Source organism: Podarcis erhardii (assembly GCF_964252035.2).
Source record: "Podarcis erhardii genome assembly, chromosome: 17".
Lineage (NCBI taxonomy): Eukaryota > Metazoa > Chordata > Lepidosauria > Squamata > Lacertidae > Podarcis > Podarcis erhardii.
In genome coordinates, this window is record NC_138515.1 from 8,961,771 (window position 1) to 8,980,068 (window position 18,298).

The 18,298-nt window shown below is 46.8% G+C and overlaps 1 protein-coding gene across 7 annotated transcripts in view; it reads left to right on the top strand.

The window, feature by feature from the left end:
- Nucleotides 1-18,298, top strand: part of PNPLA6 (patatin like domain 6, lysophospholipase) — an 86,155-nt gene that overhangs the window by 56,233 nt on the left and 11,624 nt on the right. For 4 of the 7 annotated variants that reach the window (XM_081844796.1, XM_081844802.1, XM_081844798.1 and 1 more), the window contains exons 27-31: nt 938-1,094; nt 3,298-3,414; nt 11,545-11,614; nt 15,483-15,599; nt 16,993-17,109. In XM_081844796.1, the coding sequence (XP_081700922.1) occupies nt 938-1,094; nt 3,298-3,414; nt 11,545-11,614; nt 15,483-15,599; nt 16,993-17,109 (578 nt within the window). The remainder of the gene's footprint in view (nt 1-937; nt 1,095-3,297; nt 3,415-11,544; nt 11,615-15,482; nt 15,600-16,992; nt 17,110-18,298) is intronic. The other 3 variants (XM_081844799.1, XM_081844800.1, XM_081844801.1) reach the window with 3 other exon arrangements.

Below are 18,298 nucleotides of genomic sequence, written 5' to 3' on the forward strand. Positions count from 1 at the left end.
GTCAGCAGAAGAATTTCCCACCAAAGAAGAATGGATAAGTAAGATAGTGGGCTGTGCAGAACTGGCAAAATTAACAGCAAAATTAAGAGAACCTAATGATGAATGTTTTATAGAAGAATGGATATCTTTTTTTGGACTACAGTGGTACCTCAGGTTAAGTACTTAATTCGTTCCGGAGGTCCGTTCTTAACCTGAAACTGTTCTTAACCTGAAGCACCACTTTAGCTAATGGGGCCTCCCGCTGCTGCAGCACCGCCAGAGCACAATTTCTGTTCTCATCCTGAAGCAAAGTTCTTAACCTGAAGCACTATTTCTGGGTTAGCGGAGTCTGTAACTTGAAGCGTCTGTAACCTGAGGTACCACTGTACTTGAAGAAATATTATCACAGGATTTGAACTATGAGCAACTGAAGCAATTAGATTATAATTGTATGGTTAGGGTACAGCAGAAGGGGAGAAACAACAACTCCATGGAAAATGAGGGTAGGAAGTTGACAAAAATAAGAGAAAAGGAGAAATTGTGTTTTGATTGAATAAGTTTAAAATATTGAAACTTAATAAAACATAATCGGGGTGGGCTGAAAGGGAGGTCCGGAGGGTGCCCGAATGCAGCTTGCCTGGGTCCTGGGAAGGCAGCTATTTGCCCAGCACCCCTGCCCCGAAGAGGAGCCTAGCTTTTTCCCCACCAAGCCTCTGGAGCCCACCTTTCTTCCACTCACGAAATGGGAGGTGGGATGCCTTTGAGCAGCATGGCAGACCTTCCTTTGACCGTTCCCCGCCTCTGGAAGAAGAGGAGAGCCGTCCCGGTTCCCTTGGCCTAGGGAGGAGCGAAGGAGGGGCCCAGACACTGTTGGAGCAGCCCAGGGCTGGGACATCGCGGCTGCCCTCGGTCTTTGCGCTCTGGCCTGCTTCAGGTGTGGCTCTTCCCTTCGCCGCAGGGGCTGTTCTCACATCGGTGTGATCAAGGCTATGGAGGAAGCCGGTCTCCCCATCGACCTGATTGGCGGCACCTCGATCGGCTCCTTCATCGGCGCCTTGTACGCGGAGGAGAGGAGCGCCGTGCGCACGAAGCAGCGAGCCAGGGAGTGGGCCAAAGTGAGCACGTATTGGAAGCGGCAGGGTTTGGAATGGGAGGGGAAACTCCAGCTGATTTGAGCCTGCCAAATTTCGGGAAACATAAGGACCTAGGAGGCTGTCCCGACCAGTATTGCCTTCACTGCCTGGCCGTGGCTCGCCAAGGTTTCAAACGGGTGGCATTCCCAGTCCGAACCAAAGATCCCAGAGATTGGACCTGGGGCGTTCTGCATGCAGTAAGTATCCAAACAAACCCCTGTGTTGCCAAGAGAACGTCAGCAGTGTCTAGGCAACACCATGAGCATATACATACATAATAGACAATCTTTATAGAATTCATTCAAACCATAAAAAGTTGAAAATGAAATCTTTAGTCTCAAAGAATGAATGTATGTAAATGAAAATATCAAATGCTGTGGAACAGTGCTTGTGTAATAATGTAGTCGCTGCATTCATTCGAAATAAGATGGGTTTATGAAGCATTCTATATCCACCCACCACGCTGACGAAGAATTCTACGAAACAGTAGTCAATATCCAGAATCACTGTTCAGTGTTGGACATCATATTTGTTGAATACACAAAGCTTCACAGCTTGTCTTTCATCGTACAAAGTTTGGCACCTCGCTTCATTTAAAGATTTTCAGAGGCTTTGAGACTAAAGATTTCATCTTGAACTTTTTATGGTTTGAGGGAATTCCATAAAGATTGTCTATTACGTATGTATATGGTCATCGTGTTGCCTAGACATTGTTGATGTTGGCCTTCTGCATGCAAGCAGCTGCACTTCCACAGAGCTACGGCGCTCCCCCAAGCTAAGAGAGGCATTCCAGTGTGCCTTGCGGGAGTTTCCACTTGGAGTCCTGCACGCCGGGTACATCCGCTTCTCTCTTGCATCCCAGGTTCTTGACTGAGGGCTCCTAGGTGGAGCTGGGACAGAGCAACGGGAGCTCATCCCGTCGCAGGGATTCGAACAGCCGACCTTCTCATCAGCAAGCCCTAGAGGCTCAGTGGTTTAGAGCACAGAGCCACTGGCATCTCCCAGTTCGAAAGCATGCCAGTGCAAGTAGATAAATAGGTACCACAACGGCGGGAAGGTAAACGGTGTTTCTGTGCACGCTGGCACTCATCCGAGTGTCCCGTTGTGCCAGAAGTGGTTTAGTCATGCTGGCCACATGACCTGGAAAGCTGTCTATGGATAAACGCCGGCTCTCTTGGCCTGAAAGCGAGATGAGCGTTGCAACCCCATAGTCACCTTTGACTGAACTTAACTGTCCAGGGATCCTTTAACCTTTTTTAGCCCTAAGTGGGCAGAAGGCAGTAGAGCTATTGCAATGCATTGTCTGAAACAGGTTCGAAGTTCAGATCGCAATGCCTACTTCAGATTTCTTGAGCTGGCGATACATCACGGCTCCCCAGCACAAGCAGGCAGGAGGGAAAGGCATGGTGCTGGTGGCGGCCGGGGAGCTGCAATGTACTGGCAGCTTAAATTGCCTGATCGCACATCTGCCTACACGTTTGATTCTCCCAAGCAAGTGGGCTACATCTTTTCTATGTTCACTCCTCCTGCAACCCACCGGGAGGAAAGAGCCAGCCCTGCTTGCTTTGCAAAGGCAAAGCAACAGACCAGCAGGCAGGCAGATGGAGGAGCTTCTCAGGCTCCCTCTGCCAAGGCCAGGACTGAGCTAGAGAGGGAGGGAGCAAGCAGGACCTCCTTCGCCCAAGCAAGCAGGCAATCTCCTTCCCTTTCTCCTGGTTGTTCCCTATCTCCCCAGCCCAGCCACTTTTCCAGCCTTTTCCAGTGTTATTTCAGACATCGTGATCTGTCGCTGTGTCACGATGGTTAGCCGGGAAAACCTCACAATGTTGAAAACCAAGTATCGCCCAGCCTTAGAAGGTAGTAAATAAAATGGGGGAGGGCCAACTGAATTCTTGAATGTTTACTGGAAGGACATATTCAGAGTTTTAGATGAGGTGGGTTCTGTCTCCCTCATGCTTTTTAATCTGTATACGCAACAACACTTTCTTCCCAAAAAGTTAGCATGAATGCAGAAGATGAAATAAGTTGAGAAATGAGAACACGTAAATGAAATTTGATAAAGCTATAAGAGGCAGTATGAGTGAGGAAGTAAGCCCATTGTTCTAGATTCGGTGAGGCTGAATCCTTTTTAATTTTTTCACCCGTTTCTGTCTAACATCAAGACACTTTTCTGTCGCTTCTGCAGATCATGAATTCGGTGTTTGCCACAGTGCTGGACCTCACCTATCCCATAACTTCCATGTTCTCGGGCTCTGCCTTCAACACCAGCATTCACAAGGTGTTCCAGGACAAGCAGATTGAGGTATGCTCCCAGGGCCACCATGAGGGATGCCTGCGCATGTCTCTTCCACTGCCATTTTGATCTGTATCATGGCAGCTTTGTGTCTGGCAAAGGGGCTGGGTCAGGGCCGGCTTGTGCGTGAGGCCAGGTGAGGCGGCTGCCTTGGGCAGCAGCATCCACAGAAGCAGCAGATCTGGCCTCCAAGGAACAAAATGCCCGCTGGTGTCTTGGCCTACCCTTTCCTGATGGCGAGGTTCTGCAAGCGCTTTTCCTTGAAAACATATCGGCAGGGTTCGGATCTGCGGTGTGGTGTGTTTTGCCCCCAGCACCGAAACATCCTGTGCTAACACTTTTACTGCCAAAATGCAGGATGTTGAGATCTGGGGATTGCAGAATCCATAATTTTGGTGGTGCCTGCTTTGTGGCTCGTTCTCCTAATTACCACATGTGGAATTCTGGTTCTAGATGCAACATAAGATGTCTCTATAGTATATTTATTTTAAAATGGGGTTTCAGAGTTTTTAGGGGTTTTTGAATGTTTTATGTAGATTTTCAATTTCATTGTTCTGTATGGGACAATGACAATAAAGATATTGTATGGAAGCTGCCGTGTTAAATGTCTGGAGCCACATGCAGTAGAGATTCATTGGTTTACATCAGTGAGGATAAACCTGTGGGCTAGATGTGGCCTGTCAGACCACAGGAAGGAGCTCACCAACCCTGGCAGCGCTCTAACCCCCCAGCCCCCGGCTGATCTGAGCAGGAGATAAAGCTTTTCTGTTCTTTAAAGAGCAACTTCTAAAGGGCAATCAGCCCTCTTTATTGGGAGTTTACAAATCCCTCTGGCTGCCCTTTTCGAGAGAATCTATAAATAGCAGTCAGAAGGATCTGTTATCCCTGGTTTTAGCACTAAGCACCGCAACACTCGGTCTGGAGATTAACCTCAAAGAGCAGGCAGGAGGCTTTAAGGTAGCATTTCCTTCTGCCAGCACCGAGAATGGACTTCAGCATGTGTGGAAATGCTGCTGTTTGCTTTTCACAAATCCTTCTATGCAAAGTAAAAGGCGAGGTTTTCCTGCAATTCCGCCCCAGTCCTGGAGGGAGGAGCACTGGGAATGCTCAGTACATGGTTTGTTTGTTTGTTTGTGTGTGTGTGTGTTTGTCTGTGAAAATGTATGTATGAGTCTGTCTTCTTTAGCGATCGCTTGTAGCCGAGTAAGATTGTTTTCCATGAACACAGTCTTAACAGTGAGTCCGTAAGTGACAATGGAGGCCAATTCTGGATCCACACGTCCTTCCACAGTGGGGACATAGATTTCCAGGCAGAAGTTGATCACAGTGAGGGTTTGCCAAGTGTCCCTTCCTCTTAGCACATTTTGACCTGAGTTCAAGTGTCTTCATTTTTTTAAAAAATTTTTTTTATTGATTTTCCAGTTTTAAAACAAAATAACAAACATACATCAACAAACAAAAACATACGAACAAGTATAATTTCATAACCTCATTTTCATAAGCCTTCTTTCTCGGACTTCCCCATACCTCACCCTTTCTGCATCCTTATTTAACAGTTTTTCAGCAACCCTTTACTCCAATTAAATTGTAACTTATTTTCATTCTCAATTTCATCTTAATTCATCAAACAATTTCAGCTGTAATTCTGCATCTTCCTTTCCCTTGACATTTTAGCACTCATCAATTTTAAAACAGTTCTTAAGATAAGCTTTAAATTTCTTCCAGTCTTCCTCCACCGTCTCTTTCTCTTGGTCACGGATTCTGCCAGTCATTTCTGCCAATCCCATAAAGTCAATCACTTTCGTCTGCCATTCTTCCAGTGTAGGTAATTCTTGTGTCTTCCAATACTTTGCTAGAAGAATCCTTGCTGCTGTAGTAGCGTACATAAAAAAGTCTTATCCTTTCTTGACACCAATTGGCCGACCATGCCCAAAAGAAATGCCTCTGGTTTCTTATGAAAAGTACATTTAAGTACCTTCTTAATTTCATTATAAATCATTTCCCAAAAGGCTTTAATCTTTGGGCAGGTCCACCAAAGGTGAAAGAAAGTGCCTTCAGTCTCATTACATTTCCAGCATTTATTATTGGGCAAATGATAGATCTTCGCAAGCTTGACTGGGGTCATGTACCACCTGTAAATCATTTTCATAATATTTTCTCTTAAGGCATTACATGCCGTAAATTTAATGCCGGTGGTCCATAACTGTTCCCAGTCAGCAAACATAATGTCATGACCAATGTCCTGTGCCCATTTAATCATGGCTGATTTAACTGTCTCATCTATTGTATTCCACTTCAGCAACAAGTTATACATTCTTGATAAATTCTTAGTATTGGGTTCTAACAATTCTGTTTCTAATTTCGATTTCTCCACCTGGAAACCAATTTTCCTGTCTTGTTTAAAGGTCTCCATTATTTGATAATAATGGAGCCAATCTCGTACCTTGGACTTTATTTTCTCAAAACTCTGTAGTTTAAATTTACCGCTTTCCTGCTCTAAGATTTCAAAATATTTTGGCCATTTAGATTCCATATTAAGTTTCTTCACCTCCATGGCTTCCATTGGTGATAACCACCTAGGAGTTTTATTTTCCAACAAATCCTTATATCGAATCCAAACATTGTATAATGCTTTCCTAACAATATGGTTTTTAAAACCTTTATGAACTTTAACCTTGTCATACCATATATATATGCATGCCAACCAAATCTATTGTCAAATCCTTCCAAGTCCAAAATATCTGTGTTTTCAAGAAGTAGCCAGTCTTTCAACCAGCAAAAAGCTGCCGATTCATAGTACAGTCTTAAGTCCGGCAGGGCAAACCCCCCTCTATCTTTTGTATCAGTTAATATCTTAAATTTTATTCTGGGCTTTTTGCCCTGCCAGACAAATCTAGATATATCTTTCTGCCACTTCTTGAAACAGTCTAGTTTGTCCACAATTTGTAATGTCTGAAACAAAAATAACATTCTAGGCAGTACATTCATTTTGATGACAGCAATTCGACCTAACAAGGAAAGCTTCAAATTCGACCATATTTCTAGATCCTTCTTTACCTCTGTCCAACATTTGTCATAATTGTCTTTAAATAAGTTCACATTTTTAGATGTCATATTAATCCCCAAATATTTCACTTTCTTTGCCACCATTAACCCAGTTTCACTTTGGAACCTCTCTCTTTCAACATTTGTTAGATTTTTTTCCAAGACTTTAGTTTTTTGTTTGTTCAACTTAAATCCTGCTACCTGACCAAAAACTTGAATTAGTTCTAAAACTCTTTTTGTACTAGTGTCTGGCTCTTGTAAAGTCAATACTAAATCATCTGCAAATGCCTTCAATTTATATTGTTTGGCTCCGACCTGAATTCCTTTTACCAGCTGGTCCCCCCTAATCATATTCAACAAAACCTCCAGGACTGATATAAAAAGTAATGGGGATATTGGGCACCCCTGTCGTGTCCCTTTTTCAATAGGAAGCTCATCAGTAATCACATTATTTACAATTAACTTTGCCTTTTGTTCAGAATATATTGCACCTATACCATTTTCAAACCTTTGGCCTACCCCCATCCCATGGAGATTCTTCTTCATAAAATTCCAAGAAATATTGTCAAAAGCTTTCTCCGCGTCCACAAATATTAAAACTGCCTTTGTATTAATATTTACTGTCAACAGTTCCATAATGTCAATTATATTCCTTACATTATCTGATAAATGTCTTCCTGGGAGAAAGCCTGCCTGGTCCTTATGAATCTCCTCCACCAACACCCTCTTCAATCTTTTTGCTAAAATGTCAGCAAATATTTTGTAATCCACATTAAGTAATGATATAGGGCGGTAGTTCTTGATCTGATTTTTTTCAGTTTCAGTCTTTGGTATAAGTGTAATAAAAGCTTCTTTCCACGATTCAGGTGCCTTTTTCCCCTCTAGTATTTCATTGCAGACCTCCTTCAACGGTTGTATTAACCATTCCTTCAAGGCTTTATAGTATCTGGAGGTTAATCCATCTGGTCCTGGAGATTTACCTAATTGCATATTTTGAATGGCACCCTCTATTTCTTGATCTGTTATTTTCTCATTCAAAACCAACATACTTTGTTGCGAAATTTTTTGTAATCCATATTTCTTAAGAAAATCTTCTATATCTCCTTCGTTCTCCGGCCCTTGTGCATATAGTCTTCTGAAATAACTCTGAAAGCAGTTGCTAATCTCATTTGGTTTAGAAATGTTCTTTCCTTCCACCTCCAAACTTGTGACTGTATTCAATTTTTGTCTCTTCTTCAGTTGCCATGCAAGAAGTTTCCCACATTTATCTGCTGATTCAAATGTCCTTTGTCTCATTTGCTTGATTTTCCGTTCTATCTCTTGGTTCATTCCATATACTGCATCTGATAAAACTTAATTTCTCTCAAAATCTCATGAGACTTTGGTTTCGATCTCAATTTCTTTTCTCCTTCTTTTATTTTTTCCAGGATCTTATCTTTCTTCTCATTTTGTTTCTTCCTTTTTAAAGAATTCTGTTGTATTAGGAAACCTCGCATCACGGCCTTACTTGCGTCCCAAATCACTCTTTTTTCAACGTCTGTCCTCAGATTTATCTCAAAATAGTCCTTCAAAGTTTTTTGGGCCTTTTTGTAAATCTCATCATCTCTAAATAGGGTGTCATTCATTCTCCATCTGAAGGAACCAGCTGTTGTTAATTTCATTTCCATCTTTACAGCATTATGGTCGGAGCATGTCTTTGGGCAGATTTCCACATTTTTTATCTTTGGAGCCATTCCACTAGTAATCCATATTTGGTCTATTCTTGTCCATGTCATTTGTGCCTCAGAGAAAAACGTTCCCTCTCTCTCAAGAGGGTTTCTTGTTCTCCAAATATCGATCAGGTCCATATTTTCGGTCATTTCAAAAAAAGTCTTAGGTAATCTCCCATCCTTGGAGACCACCTGTCTTTGTGCTTTGTCCATATTGGTGGAAACCACGCCGTTCATATCTCCTAATAAAATTACATTGTAGTCCAGATAGTCCATTAATGTCTCGTGCAACTTCTTGAAGAATTCTGCCTTCCCTTCATTTGGTGCATAAATACCAACTGTCAAAAAATTTTCTCCTTGGATTTGTATCTCAATTGCCAAAAATCTTCCTTGTTCATCTTTAAAAATCAATTTTGGGGCCAATTTCTCCTTTGCATAGATCACCGCACCTCTTTTCTTGACTTTGTCCGATGAAATAAATTCCTGTCCTAATCTTTTATTTATAAGCAATTTTCTGTGAGCCCTTGTCACGTGGGTCTCTTGTAAACAAATCAAGTCCAATTGTTCTTTTTTCAAAATGTGAAAAACCTCACGCCTTTTTCTGGGAAGGTTCAGTCCATTACAGTTCCAACTTATAAATCGCAGAGACATTGTTATTTAATTAGTTGCCTCCTGCTGCTCCCAGCAGCTGTTCTTCTTCCGTTGGTGATTTAAGTCCAAATGTCAGGTTTCCAAGGTCTGTTTCAGAGGGCAATTCTACCACTCCTTTCTGCAGGTCCTCCTCGTTTCTATCCAGGAATTGCTCTTTATCTTGTACTGTTCTTATTTTAACTTTCTTTCCTTTGTAACTAAAGGACAAACCTTGTGGAAATTCCCACCTGAAAGGTACGCTGTTCCTTTTCAGCAGGTGAACCAGGTTCTTATAATGGGTTCTTGCCTCCAGAATGTATTTTGGGATGTCCTTGTAAATTTGCACAAAAGAATCTCAAGAGTTCTCTGGTAATGTAGATTTAATATTTTATCTCTTTCCTCTTTAGATCTCAAAGTTATCAGACAATCCCTTGGAATTTTTCTGTTTTGCCTTCTACCCAGTCTGAAGGCAGCTGTTATCTTAAATTCTTCTTCCTCTGTGTTTACCTGCCAAAATTCTGAAAATTCTTTTGTGAGAAAGTCCACTAGGTTGTCCCCTTCACTTTCAGGGACCAGTCTTAGCCTTAAGTTCCTCTCCTTCCTCTGCATCTCCCACAAAGACAAGGCGGCCTCATGCTCGTCCAACTTCTTACAGACTGGTGCTAATTTTTCCTGTGTAGTATCTGCAGTGGATTTAGCTTCTTCAGCAATTTTTCGAATTATAGCATTTTCTTGAATCAGTTTGTCTATAGTTTCTGTGTTGGATGTAATGCTTTTGGTGTTCAAATCTAATTTTGTTGTAAGTTCTGCCAGCTGTTTGGTATTTTCCGTGCTCTGCTTTGTCAAGTTTTCTAAGGATTCATTTATTTTAAGTAATGCTTGAGTCACTGAATCCATGAATATATCTATCCCTTTTTCCTGCCCAGCTGCTCCTGTTATGCCTGATGTTGAACCCCTTTTCTTTTGGGCGGCTTTAGCTTTAGACCTTGTTGCTATCTCTTCTGCTGAGCCGCTCATGTCCCAAGGTCGTTCCCACAGGAGCAGCTTTTGAATGGAAAAATCCAGTGACTTGTTTTTTACAGTCTGTGTTGCAACTGTTACCTTTCAACCCTCTAGAGGGAGCAATTCAATGTATCCAGTAAGCAGGAGAAACAAAGAAAGAAATCCCCCAGAGAGAGAAAGTTTTTAACAACAATCTTCAAGTCTTCTAACTGCAACAGACTGTCAATTTGTTGTTTCAGTAGAGTCCCGATGTATCAAATAAAGTCTCAGCTTTGCAGCAAATCTTATCTGACAGTCCCCGTCAAAGTGTTTCACCCAGGCAGTCTGTTCCCAGAGTCAGAGACAGCAGAAAATTTTCTCCTTTTATTTCCTTTCATGCAGGTTAAGCCAAATTCCCTTTTCTTCCCCCCTTGCTCCTGCTTGCTGGGGGGGAAGTTCAATTTCAATGTCAGAGTTAAACAGTTCAAACACTTCAAAATTACTTCTCCTCCAATTGCAGCTTTCTAGTTCCGTTGCTTTAAATGTCATGCAGTCCGGGGGAGGCAGACTTCCTTTATTTACCGTCCCCGTTTTCAGCCAAATTTCAAGCAATTTTTAAAAGTCCCAGTAAGTTTCCCAATCTTACTTACGGGTGTTCAATTTAAGTCCAGATTTTCAGGAAGGAATCGGCGCTCTCCGCCTATGGCGACGCGGCTTCACTTCACGGGCTGGGTAGCGACTCTCAGCACCGCACGCACCCCTGATGCCGCTCCGGAGCCTTTAAAAAGGCTCTTTTACAGTAAAGGGGGGGCGCAAATGGTGCCCACCGAGTCTCCTTGTTCACAGGCTTCCGTGCCTGTGATTTTAGGGGTCCCCGCTTCGCCGTAGCGGTCAGACCCGAACTCGTGAAGCAGTCCTCCGGAGATCGAAAGGAGGACCGCCATTAAGCGCTGGCGCCGACCGGAAGTCCAAGTTCAAGTGTCTTCAAAGCCCATAACACCTTTGGTAAAGGCTGTTCTCCAACTGGAGCGCTCGCAGGCCAGTGTTTCCCAGTTGTTGGGGTTTATACTACACTTTTTTAGATTTGCCTCGAGAGAGTCTTTAAACCTCTTTTGTTGACCACCAGCATTACACTTCCCATTTTTAAGTTCGGAAATAGAGTAGTTGCTTTGCAAGACGATAATCGGGCATCTGCAAAACATGACCAGTCCAACCAAGTTGATGTTGAAGAATCATTGCTTCGACACTGGTGATCTTTGCTTCTTCCAGTACACTGGTATTAGTTTGCGTGTCTTCCCCAGTGAGCGTGAGTATGAGTGTGTACGCATATGTGTGTGGGTAAAAGAGCAAGATATTCTATGTCTGGTGGGTATGCACTGCAAGTGAGTGTGTGTTAAAATACCCAGTGCATGTGTGGCATGTGAGTGTATCAGTATGCTGACCGCATCCCTTGCTGCACCCCTTGTAGGGCTGGCTGACCATCAAAGCAGCTGTCTGGCTGAAGAAAGGTTAGCCATCCCTTCTCTGCAAGGCTCTGCATGTTTCCCTTAAGGCTACCAGGAACAGAGCAAATCAAGTAGAGACAGCAATATGCCTAAATTGTACCAGCTGCAGAATTTGACTGGTATAGAACTCGGGCGAGAGCAAGTGAGTTCACATGTGCAGGTCAGATGTGTCCTCTTGGCGGCTTTCCTCGCCACCCCCTCCTCAGAGCCCTTGAAGATGGGATTCCTGTGTATGTGATCACTGTCCCACTCTGCTGTGTCCAATGCAGGATTTGTGGCTCCCGTATTTTAACGTGACGACAGACATCACAGCTTCCGCCATGCGAGTCCACAAAGATGGTAAGTGTGCATTTCCTCTTCTGGCCCAGGGGGCTTGGGTTCGAAACACACACACTCACTCACCAGGCCCCTGAAGTTCAGCGACGGTCCATGAGGTCCAAACACTTCTGGCCTTGAACCCCCCAATTGGAAGGAAATGTGGTTTCGGGAATGCCCTAGAGAGAGGCCCCTGGGGTGTTGGAGGTAATGAGACTGAAGGGGAAACGGGTGTCTCCAGAGAACCCTGGTTTCCTGCTGAAAATAGGTCTGTTGCACTGCTGTTGTTGTTCCAGGCCTCAGTTTTGGTTCTTGCCCGCATCCCCATTTGAGGATCGTAACACTCAATTCCTGGCACAGGAAGAGGTGTGGTGGTCCTACTGATGTACTTGTAGAGTCTCCTGCAAAATCCCAGGCCCCTCAGGTTGGGGGGTACAGATGTGAGGGCCTGTTGCTTGCCCAAGCGAGAGCCGACTGTGTCACCCTGCCCCTGAATACGCACAATTTTCTGTGGCAGATGCTTCCCTTCAGTTCTCATAGAATCATAGAATAGAATCATAGAATCATAGAGTTGGAAGAGACCACAAGGGCCATCGAGTCCAACCCCCTGCCAAGCAGGAAACACCATCAGAGCACTCCTGACATATGGTTGTCAAGCCTCTGCTTAAAGACCTCCAAAGAAGGAGACGCCACTCAACAGCCAAGACAAGGCGCCCTTCAGAACAAAGCCTCGTTTAATGGACAACATTTTGGGGAGGAGGGAAACCTTGCGAAGCCACAATAAAACATCTTGACATCATGACACCATGGCAGGAAGGGCCCATGGGGTGAATGAGATAGAGAGAGAAATAGATCTATAAAACAATGATAATTTGGGGGGGAGGGTCCTTGAGAGGGCCACACACAAAATTGGAGGAGGCAGATGTGGCCCACAGGCCCCCAGTTAACTTTCCTGCTTTAGAGAGAAGTTTCTTCTTTCCAAAGATCCTGGCCCAGGCCTTTATGGCCTCACACTTGTCTCTGGTCAAAGAGCTCCCACATTAGAGCAAGGCCCAAGTTTCTTTCTCTCCTAGCAGCACAATCTGGTGAGGTTAGGTCTTCAGCTTGCTGAAAGGCAGGCCAGGAGAAGCTGAGAAGACCTAAGTCGCCACCCAAATCTGGGGTGGCCCCTCAGGGTGGCTAGCCTTTCCTTAATATAGAAGACTTGGCCGGAGATGAGTCCTTTGCATCCTGCCTTTCTCTAGAGCAGTCTTTCTCAACCTGAGAGTCCCCAGATGTTGTTGAACTACAACTCCCATCACCCCTAGCTAGCAAGCCAGAGCTCAGGGATGATGGGAGTTGTAGTCCAACAACATCTGGGGACCTACAGGTTGAGAACCGCTGCTCTGGAGGCAACTAGAGAAGGCCAGAAAGAACTAAGGTTGCACCTACTTCCCTTGGATTGCAAAAGGGGGTGTTTTGGGGGGCGGGGAGACAGGGGTTTGTTGAGTCCTGGCATTCATTGGGTCCCATTCCTCCATCTCCAATGGCAGCGCTGGCAGAGTGAAGAGAGCACTCTGTGATCTGTTTCACCACGGCCTCCTCACTCTCCAGCCCAGCCTTGCGGCCTGCTTTTCCTTGTAACCCTTCTGCTCTGCACTAAACTCACTAACTGTTGCCATATTTGCACCGGATTCCCATGTCTTGGGGGATCCCAGAAGGCAAGCAGGGGCTAGAGCTCTCCTCTCCCAGCCTTCCCAAGGGGGGAGAGGTAGTGGGTGCCTGCAAGCTGCGTCCTGCCGGGGCAGAGAAGGGTGGGCAAGCGGTCTTAACGCCGTGAACTGCAATGAATGAATGAGCTTTGTAACCTGCTCCAGAAGGGGGATGGATCGTGTCTGGGGCAGAGAAGGGAGGCGGGGGGGGGTGTTGCCGTTTCCCCTCCGGGCCCCACTGTTGCAAACATCAGATCTCACCTGGGACATTGTCACAGCAGCCGTGCCCGTCTGCAGGGCAGGGGTACCGGGAGGCTATAACTGCCTGGCTTTCTTCATTCTCTGCCCACTTTTCTGTCCTTCCTAACACAGCTAACACCTTCTTCCCCATCCCCAGGTAGTCAGGCTGTGTGTGTGTGTGTGTGCATGCTCTCAGGTTACAGACGCTTCAGGTTACAGTCTCCGCTAACCCAGAAATAGTACCTCAGGTTAAGAACTTTGCTTCAGGATGAGAACAGAAATCGTGCTCTGATGGCGCAGCGGCAGTGGGAGGCCCCATTAGCTAAAGTGGTGCTTCAGGTTAAGAACAGTTTCAGGTTAAGAACGGACCTCCAGAACAAATTAAGTTCTTAACCCAAAGTACCACTGTATATATCTTTTCATACCTAGGGAGTCGGATCTTCCAAACTAAGGTGGAGGAAGGGGCTTCATTGCAGATCCTGCCATCTGCGAGAGATTGGCTATAGAGCAGCGTTTCCCAAACTCCAGCTGTTTTTAGACCACAACTCCCATCATCCCTAGCTAGCAGGGTCAGTGGTCAGGGATGATGGGAATTGTGGTAAAAAAAAAAATAGCTGGAGAGGAGACCCAAGTTTGGGAAACCCTGCAGAGGAAACCTCGAGTGTGCTATGTTCTCTTCTTTGGGGGGCTGAAAATTCCAGTGTTTCCTATGAAGTGCTGCTCCTGGTAGCAACCTGCTCTCTTTGTTCTAGTCTGGGAGTGGGGAGCCAACCAAGGCAGGGCAAGTTATCTGCTGCTGCCTTAGACTTGCCAGCAATGGTGGTGGCAATCTGTCTGCATCATGTCAGCTGCCAAAGGACTCCAACACTTCTCTTTGCAAAGTCCCCTGGGAGAGTCTCCTACTGGACCCCCCCACCCCACCCCACTGAAGGGGATGTCCCACCTCTCTCTGGTTGTTGTGTTGTTGGTTTAGTGGCCTTGTGTTTTCTTGAACTGTTTAGATGGTTTGTCACCCAGAGAACCCTGGTTAGGGCTGACTGTTAACCTCAAGAAACAAATCAATCTCATTGCAACCCCCATTCCATGCAACGTAAGTTCCAGGTAACTATGGTTGCTGCTCCATAGGCAGGGGCTCTCTGGTTTCCCAGTGATTTGGGATTCAGAACCAGCCTCCCTGTTTTGGAACTCTGCCATCTCTTGGCCATGATGGCTGCCCTGAAGACTCTGCCATATCCTTTACTCCAGCGATGGAGAGCTTCTGGCCCTCAGGCCTAATTTGGCCTGCTGTACCGTAGAGGTTGGGACGTGGGTGGCGTTGTGGGTTAAACCACAGAGCCTAGGACTTGCCAATCAGAAGGTCGGCGGTTCCAAACCAGAGCAGCACACAGAAATGCTGTTTACCTTCCCGCTGTTTACCTATTCATCTACTTCCACTTTGACATGCTTTTGAACTGCTAGATTGGCAGGAGCAGGGACCGATCAACAGGAGCTCACCCCGTTGCAGGGATTCAGACCGCCGACCTTTTGATCGGCAAGCCCTAGGCTCAGTGGTTTAGACCACAGCGCCACCCGTGTCCCTTCAGATGCTACTTGGAGCTTAAACAGGAGGAGAGGCCAGGGAACAAATTCAGTGACATGGCACAGCAGTGGGTAGGTGGCAGAGTTGTACAGGAGATAGGAAGCACAGCCGCATTCCCAGAGGGCAGGATTTCAGCAAGAAGCCTGCTCTGTTTCGTGGCCTCTCACATCGAATGGATTGATGGATGCACACCCTGGTCCTCCTCCAGTGAAGAAAGCCTTCCCAGAATCCTTTTCTCCACCCTCACTCCCCCACCACGTGCACGTTGTATTTCTGAAGCTTCTGTCATGATGTCATTTCCTGTCCTGTGCTCCTTCCCCTCTCCCTTCCCCTCCCCTCCCCTCTCTCCCTTTGATTGAATCTCCCGTCTTCCATCCGGCAGGGAGCGTGTGGCGCTACGTCCGAGCCAGTGCATCTTACACCCCTTATTTGCCTCCTCTCTGCGACCCCAAGGACAGTCACTTGCTTGTGGATGGCTGCTATGTTAACAATGTCCCAGGTCAGCATCGCGTTCGCCTCGCTACCTTGGCTGCTGGGCGCAGTGGGGATGGAGACAGTCAGTTGACTTGGGACACGCTTTTCACCCTTCTGAACCGCTGCCGCCGCCCTTCGTCTGCTACGACAAGCCTGTCTCCTGCCCACGGGCACCCTTTCCCCGGGCTGGCGGTTCTGCATGGCAAGGGAAGCTGGTGCACCGTGGAGGACAGTTCCCAATATGGGAAGACAGGCCAAGATGGAAAGGGAACAGTTCTTCCCTACTGCTGCTGCTGGGCTTAGAAGGGGAGGCAAATTGGTACCATATTTTTCGCTCTATAGGACGCACTTTGGGACACGGGTCGTGCTGTGGGTAAAACCTCAGTGCCTAGGACTTGCCAATCGTATGGTCGGCGGTTCGAATCCCTGTGGCGGGGTGAGCTCCCATCCTTTGGTCCCAGCTCCTGCCCACCTAGCAGTTCGAAAGCACCCTTAAAAGTGCAAGTAGATAAATAGGTACCGCTTTATAGCGGGAAGGTAAACGGCGTTCCGTGTGCTGCGCTGGTGCTGGCTCGCCAGCTGCAGCTTCGTCACGCTGGCCACGTGACCCAGAAGTGTCTCCGGACAGCGCTGGCCCCTGGCCTCTTAAGTGAGATGGGCGCACAACCCTAGAGTTGGACACGACTGGCCTGTACGGGCGGGGGGGGGGGTACCTTTACCTTTACCTAGGATGCACTTTTCCCCCTCCAAAAATGAAGGGGAAATGTGTGTACGTCCTATGGAGCGCATGCAGGCTCCTTGGCTTCAGCGATATCAATGCGCAGCCTCCGAAGCGCAGAGGGAGAGTTCCCCCCATGCTCCGGAGGCTTGGTGTTACTTTCGCTGAAGCTGCCTGAACTCCCACTGCACTCCGGGGGGCTTCAGGCAGCTATCTACAAGCCTTTGGAGCGCAGCAGGAGTTCCCACTGCGCTCCGAAGGCTTGCGGATAGCCGCCTGGAGAGTGAGAGGGGTTGGTCACACCGATCCCTCTTGCTCTCCAGGCTTCGCTTCGCTGGAGAGGCACTGCACAGTTTTCCCTCTCTGCGCAGCACCCCTTCAGCGAAGCGGGAGGAGAAATGGAAGGGGCTCTGTTTCTCCTGCTGCTTCGCTGAAGGGGCGCTTAGCAGAGAGGGGGAGAATTATTTTTTCCTGTTCTCCCCCTCCTATGGTCTGGTGCATCCTATAGAGTGAAAAATACGGTAGGTTTGGGGCTGGAAGAGTTTGCCCTAAGATAGCCATGCAGAATTCTCCCGCCAGGGGAAAGGTGGCCTTGGGAGCCGTGCTGTGGGCCTCTTTCTCCATCCCTCTTCCGAAGGGCTCGTTGCTGCTCTGGGTTTCTCTCTCTTCTACTGATTGCATTTGTTCCCACATTGGTTAGGCTCGCTGTGGCGGTACGTGCGAGCTAGCATGACCCTTTCCGGGTACCTACCGCCACTCTGCGACCCCAAGGACGGCAATTTGCTGATGGACGGCGGCTACATCAACAACCTCCCAGGCAAGTATCGGCCGGTCACGGAGGAAAAGGAGCAGGGTTGCGGAAACCCCGCCTTGCCTCCCGACTCCATGAAACATCTCATTTTCAGCAGCGGGCACACACCTTTAGCAGCCCTCACGAGGAGGACACGGGCTGGAAGTGGGGAACCAACTAAAGCCTCGCCTTGCCATAAGTTATGGAAGTGAACAAACCGTAATGGCCTGGGAACTCTCTGTGTGCCTTATGATGGCTTCCGCTCACACAAAGGGATTCACCCTAATAAACTAACATCTGCTGTTGGGAAGAGTATGCAGAAAAATTCGGCGCTGAATTCCACATCCCCTGAGCTGAGGGAGGGCAGGATGAGGCTGCCCAGGACTGCTTGCCGTTATTTATTTACTTATTGAAATTAAATACTGCCCTATACCTGGGGGGTGGGGGGGAGTCCCAGGGCGATTCAGAGAATAAAGGGCGGTTCACAGAATAATGGGTATGCTGTGCCTCTGTGGTCGGAGGCAGCCGTACATCTGAATTCCATTTGCTTGGAATCACGAGCAGAGTTCTCTCACGCTTGAATCCTGCTTGCAGGTTTCTAACAGGCCCCTGTGGCCATTTTGAGAGCAGGAGGCTGGACTGAGCTGGTCATCCAGGAGGCCCTTTTTATAGCGCAGTCATAAGAAGAGGAAGGCATCGTATGGTCACAGTTCATACCTGCTTGTGACTTCATCTCCCGCAGGTCTCCTGCCTGCCCCGTCGCTCCTCAGTGTCAGTGAGGGGAGAAACCTGTGGGGGATTTCCAGTTTGAGCCCCTGTGGACTAAGGCCCACATGCTCATTTCTATTCATTCAGAGAGAGAGAGAGAGAGAGAGGAGAGGAATTGTTGAGTTAGAAGGGACCTCAAGCATCATCCAATCCAAGCCCCTGTAATGCAGGAATCTCTGCTAAAGCATCCTTGACAGATGGCCAGCCAACGTCTGCTTAAAAACCTCTCTCCGGAGGGAGAGTGTTCCACTGTCAAGCAGCTCTTACCCTCAGAAACTTCTTCCTGAAGTTTAGTCAGAATCTCCTTTATTGCGACTTTAATAATAATAATAATAATAATAATAATAATAATAATAATAATAATAATAATACTACTACTACTGTGGTACCTCGGGTTACAGATGCTTCAGGTTACAGACTCCGCTAACCCAGAAATAGTACCTTGGGT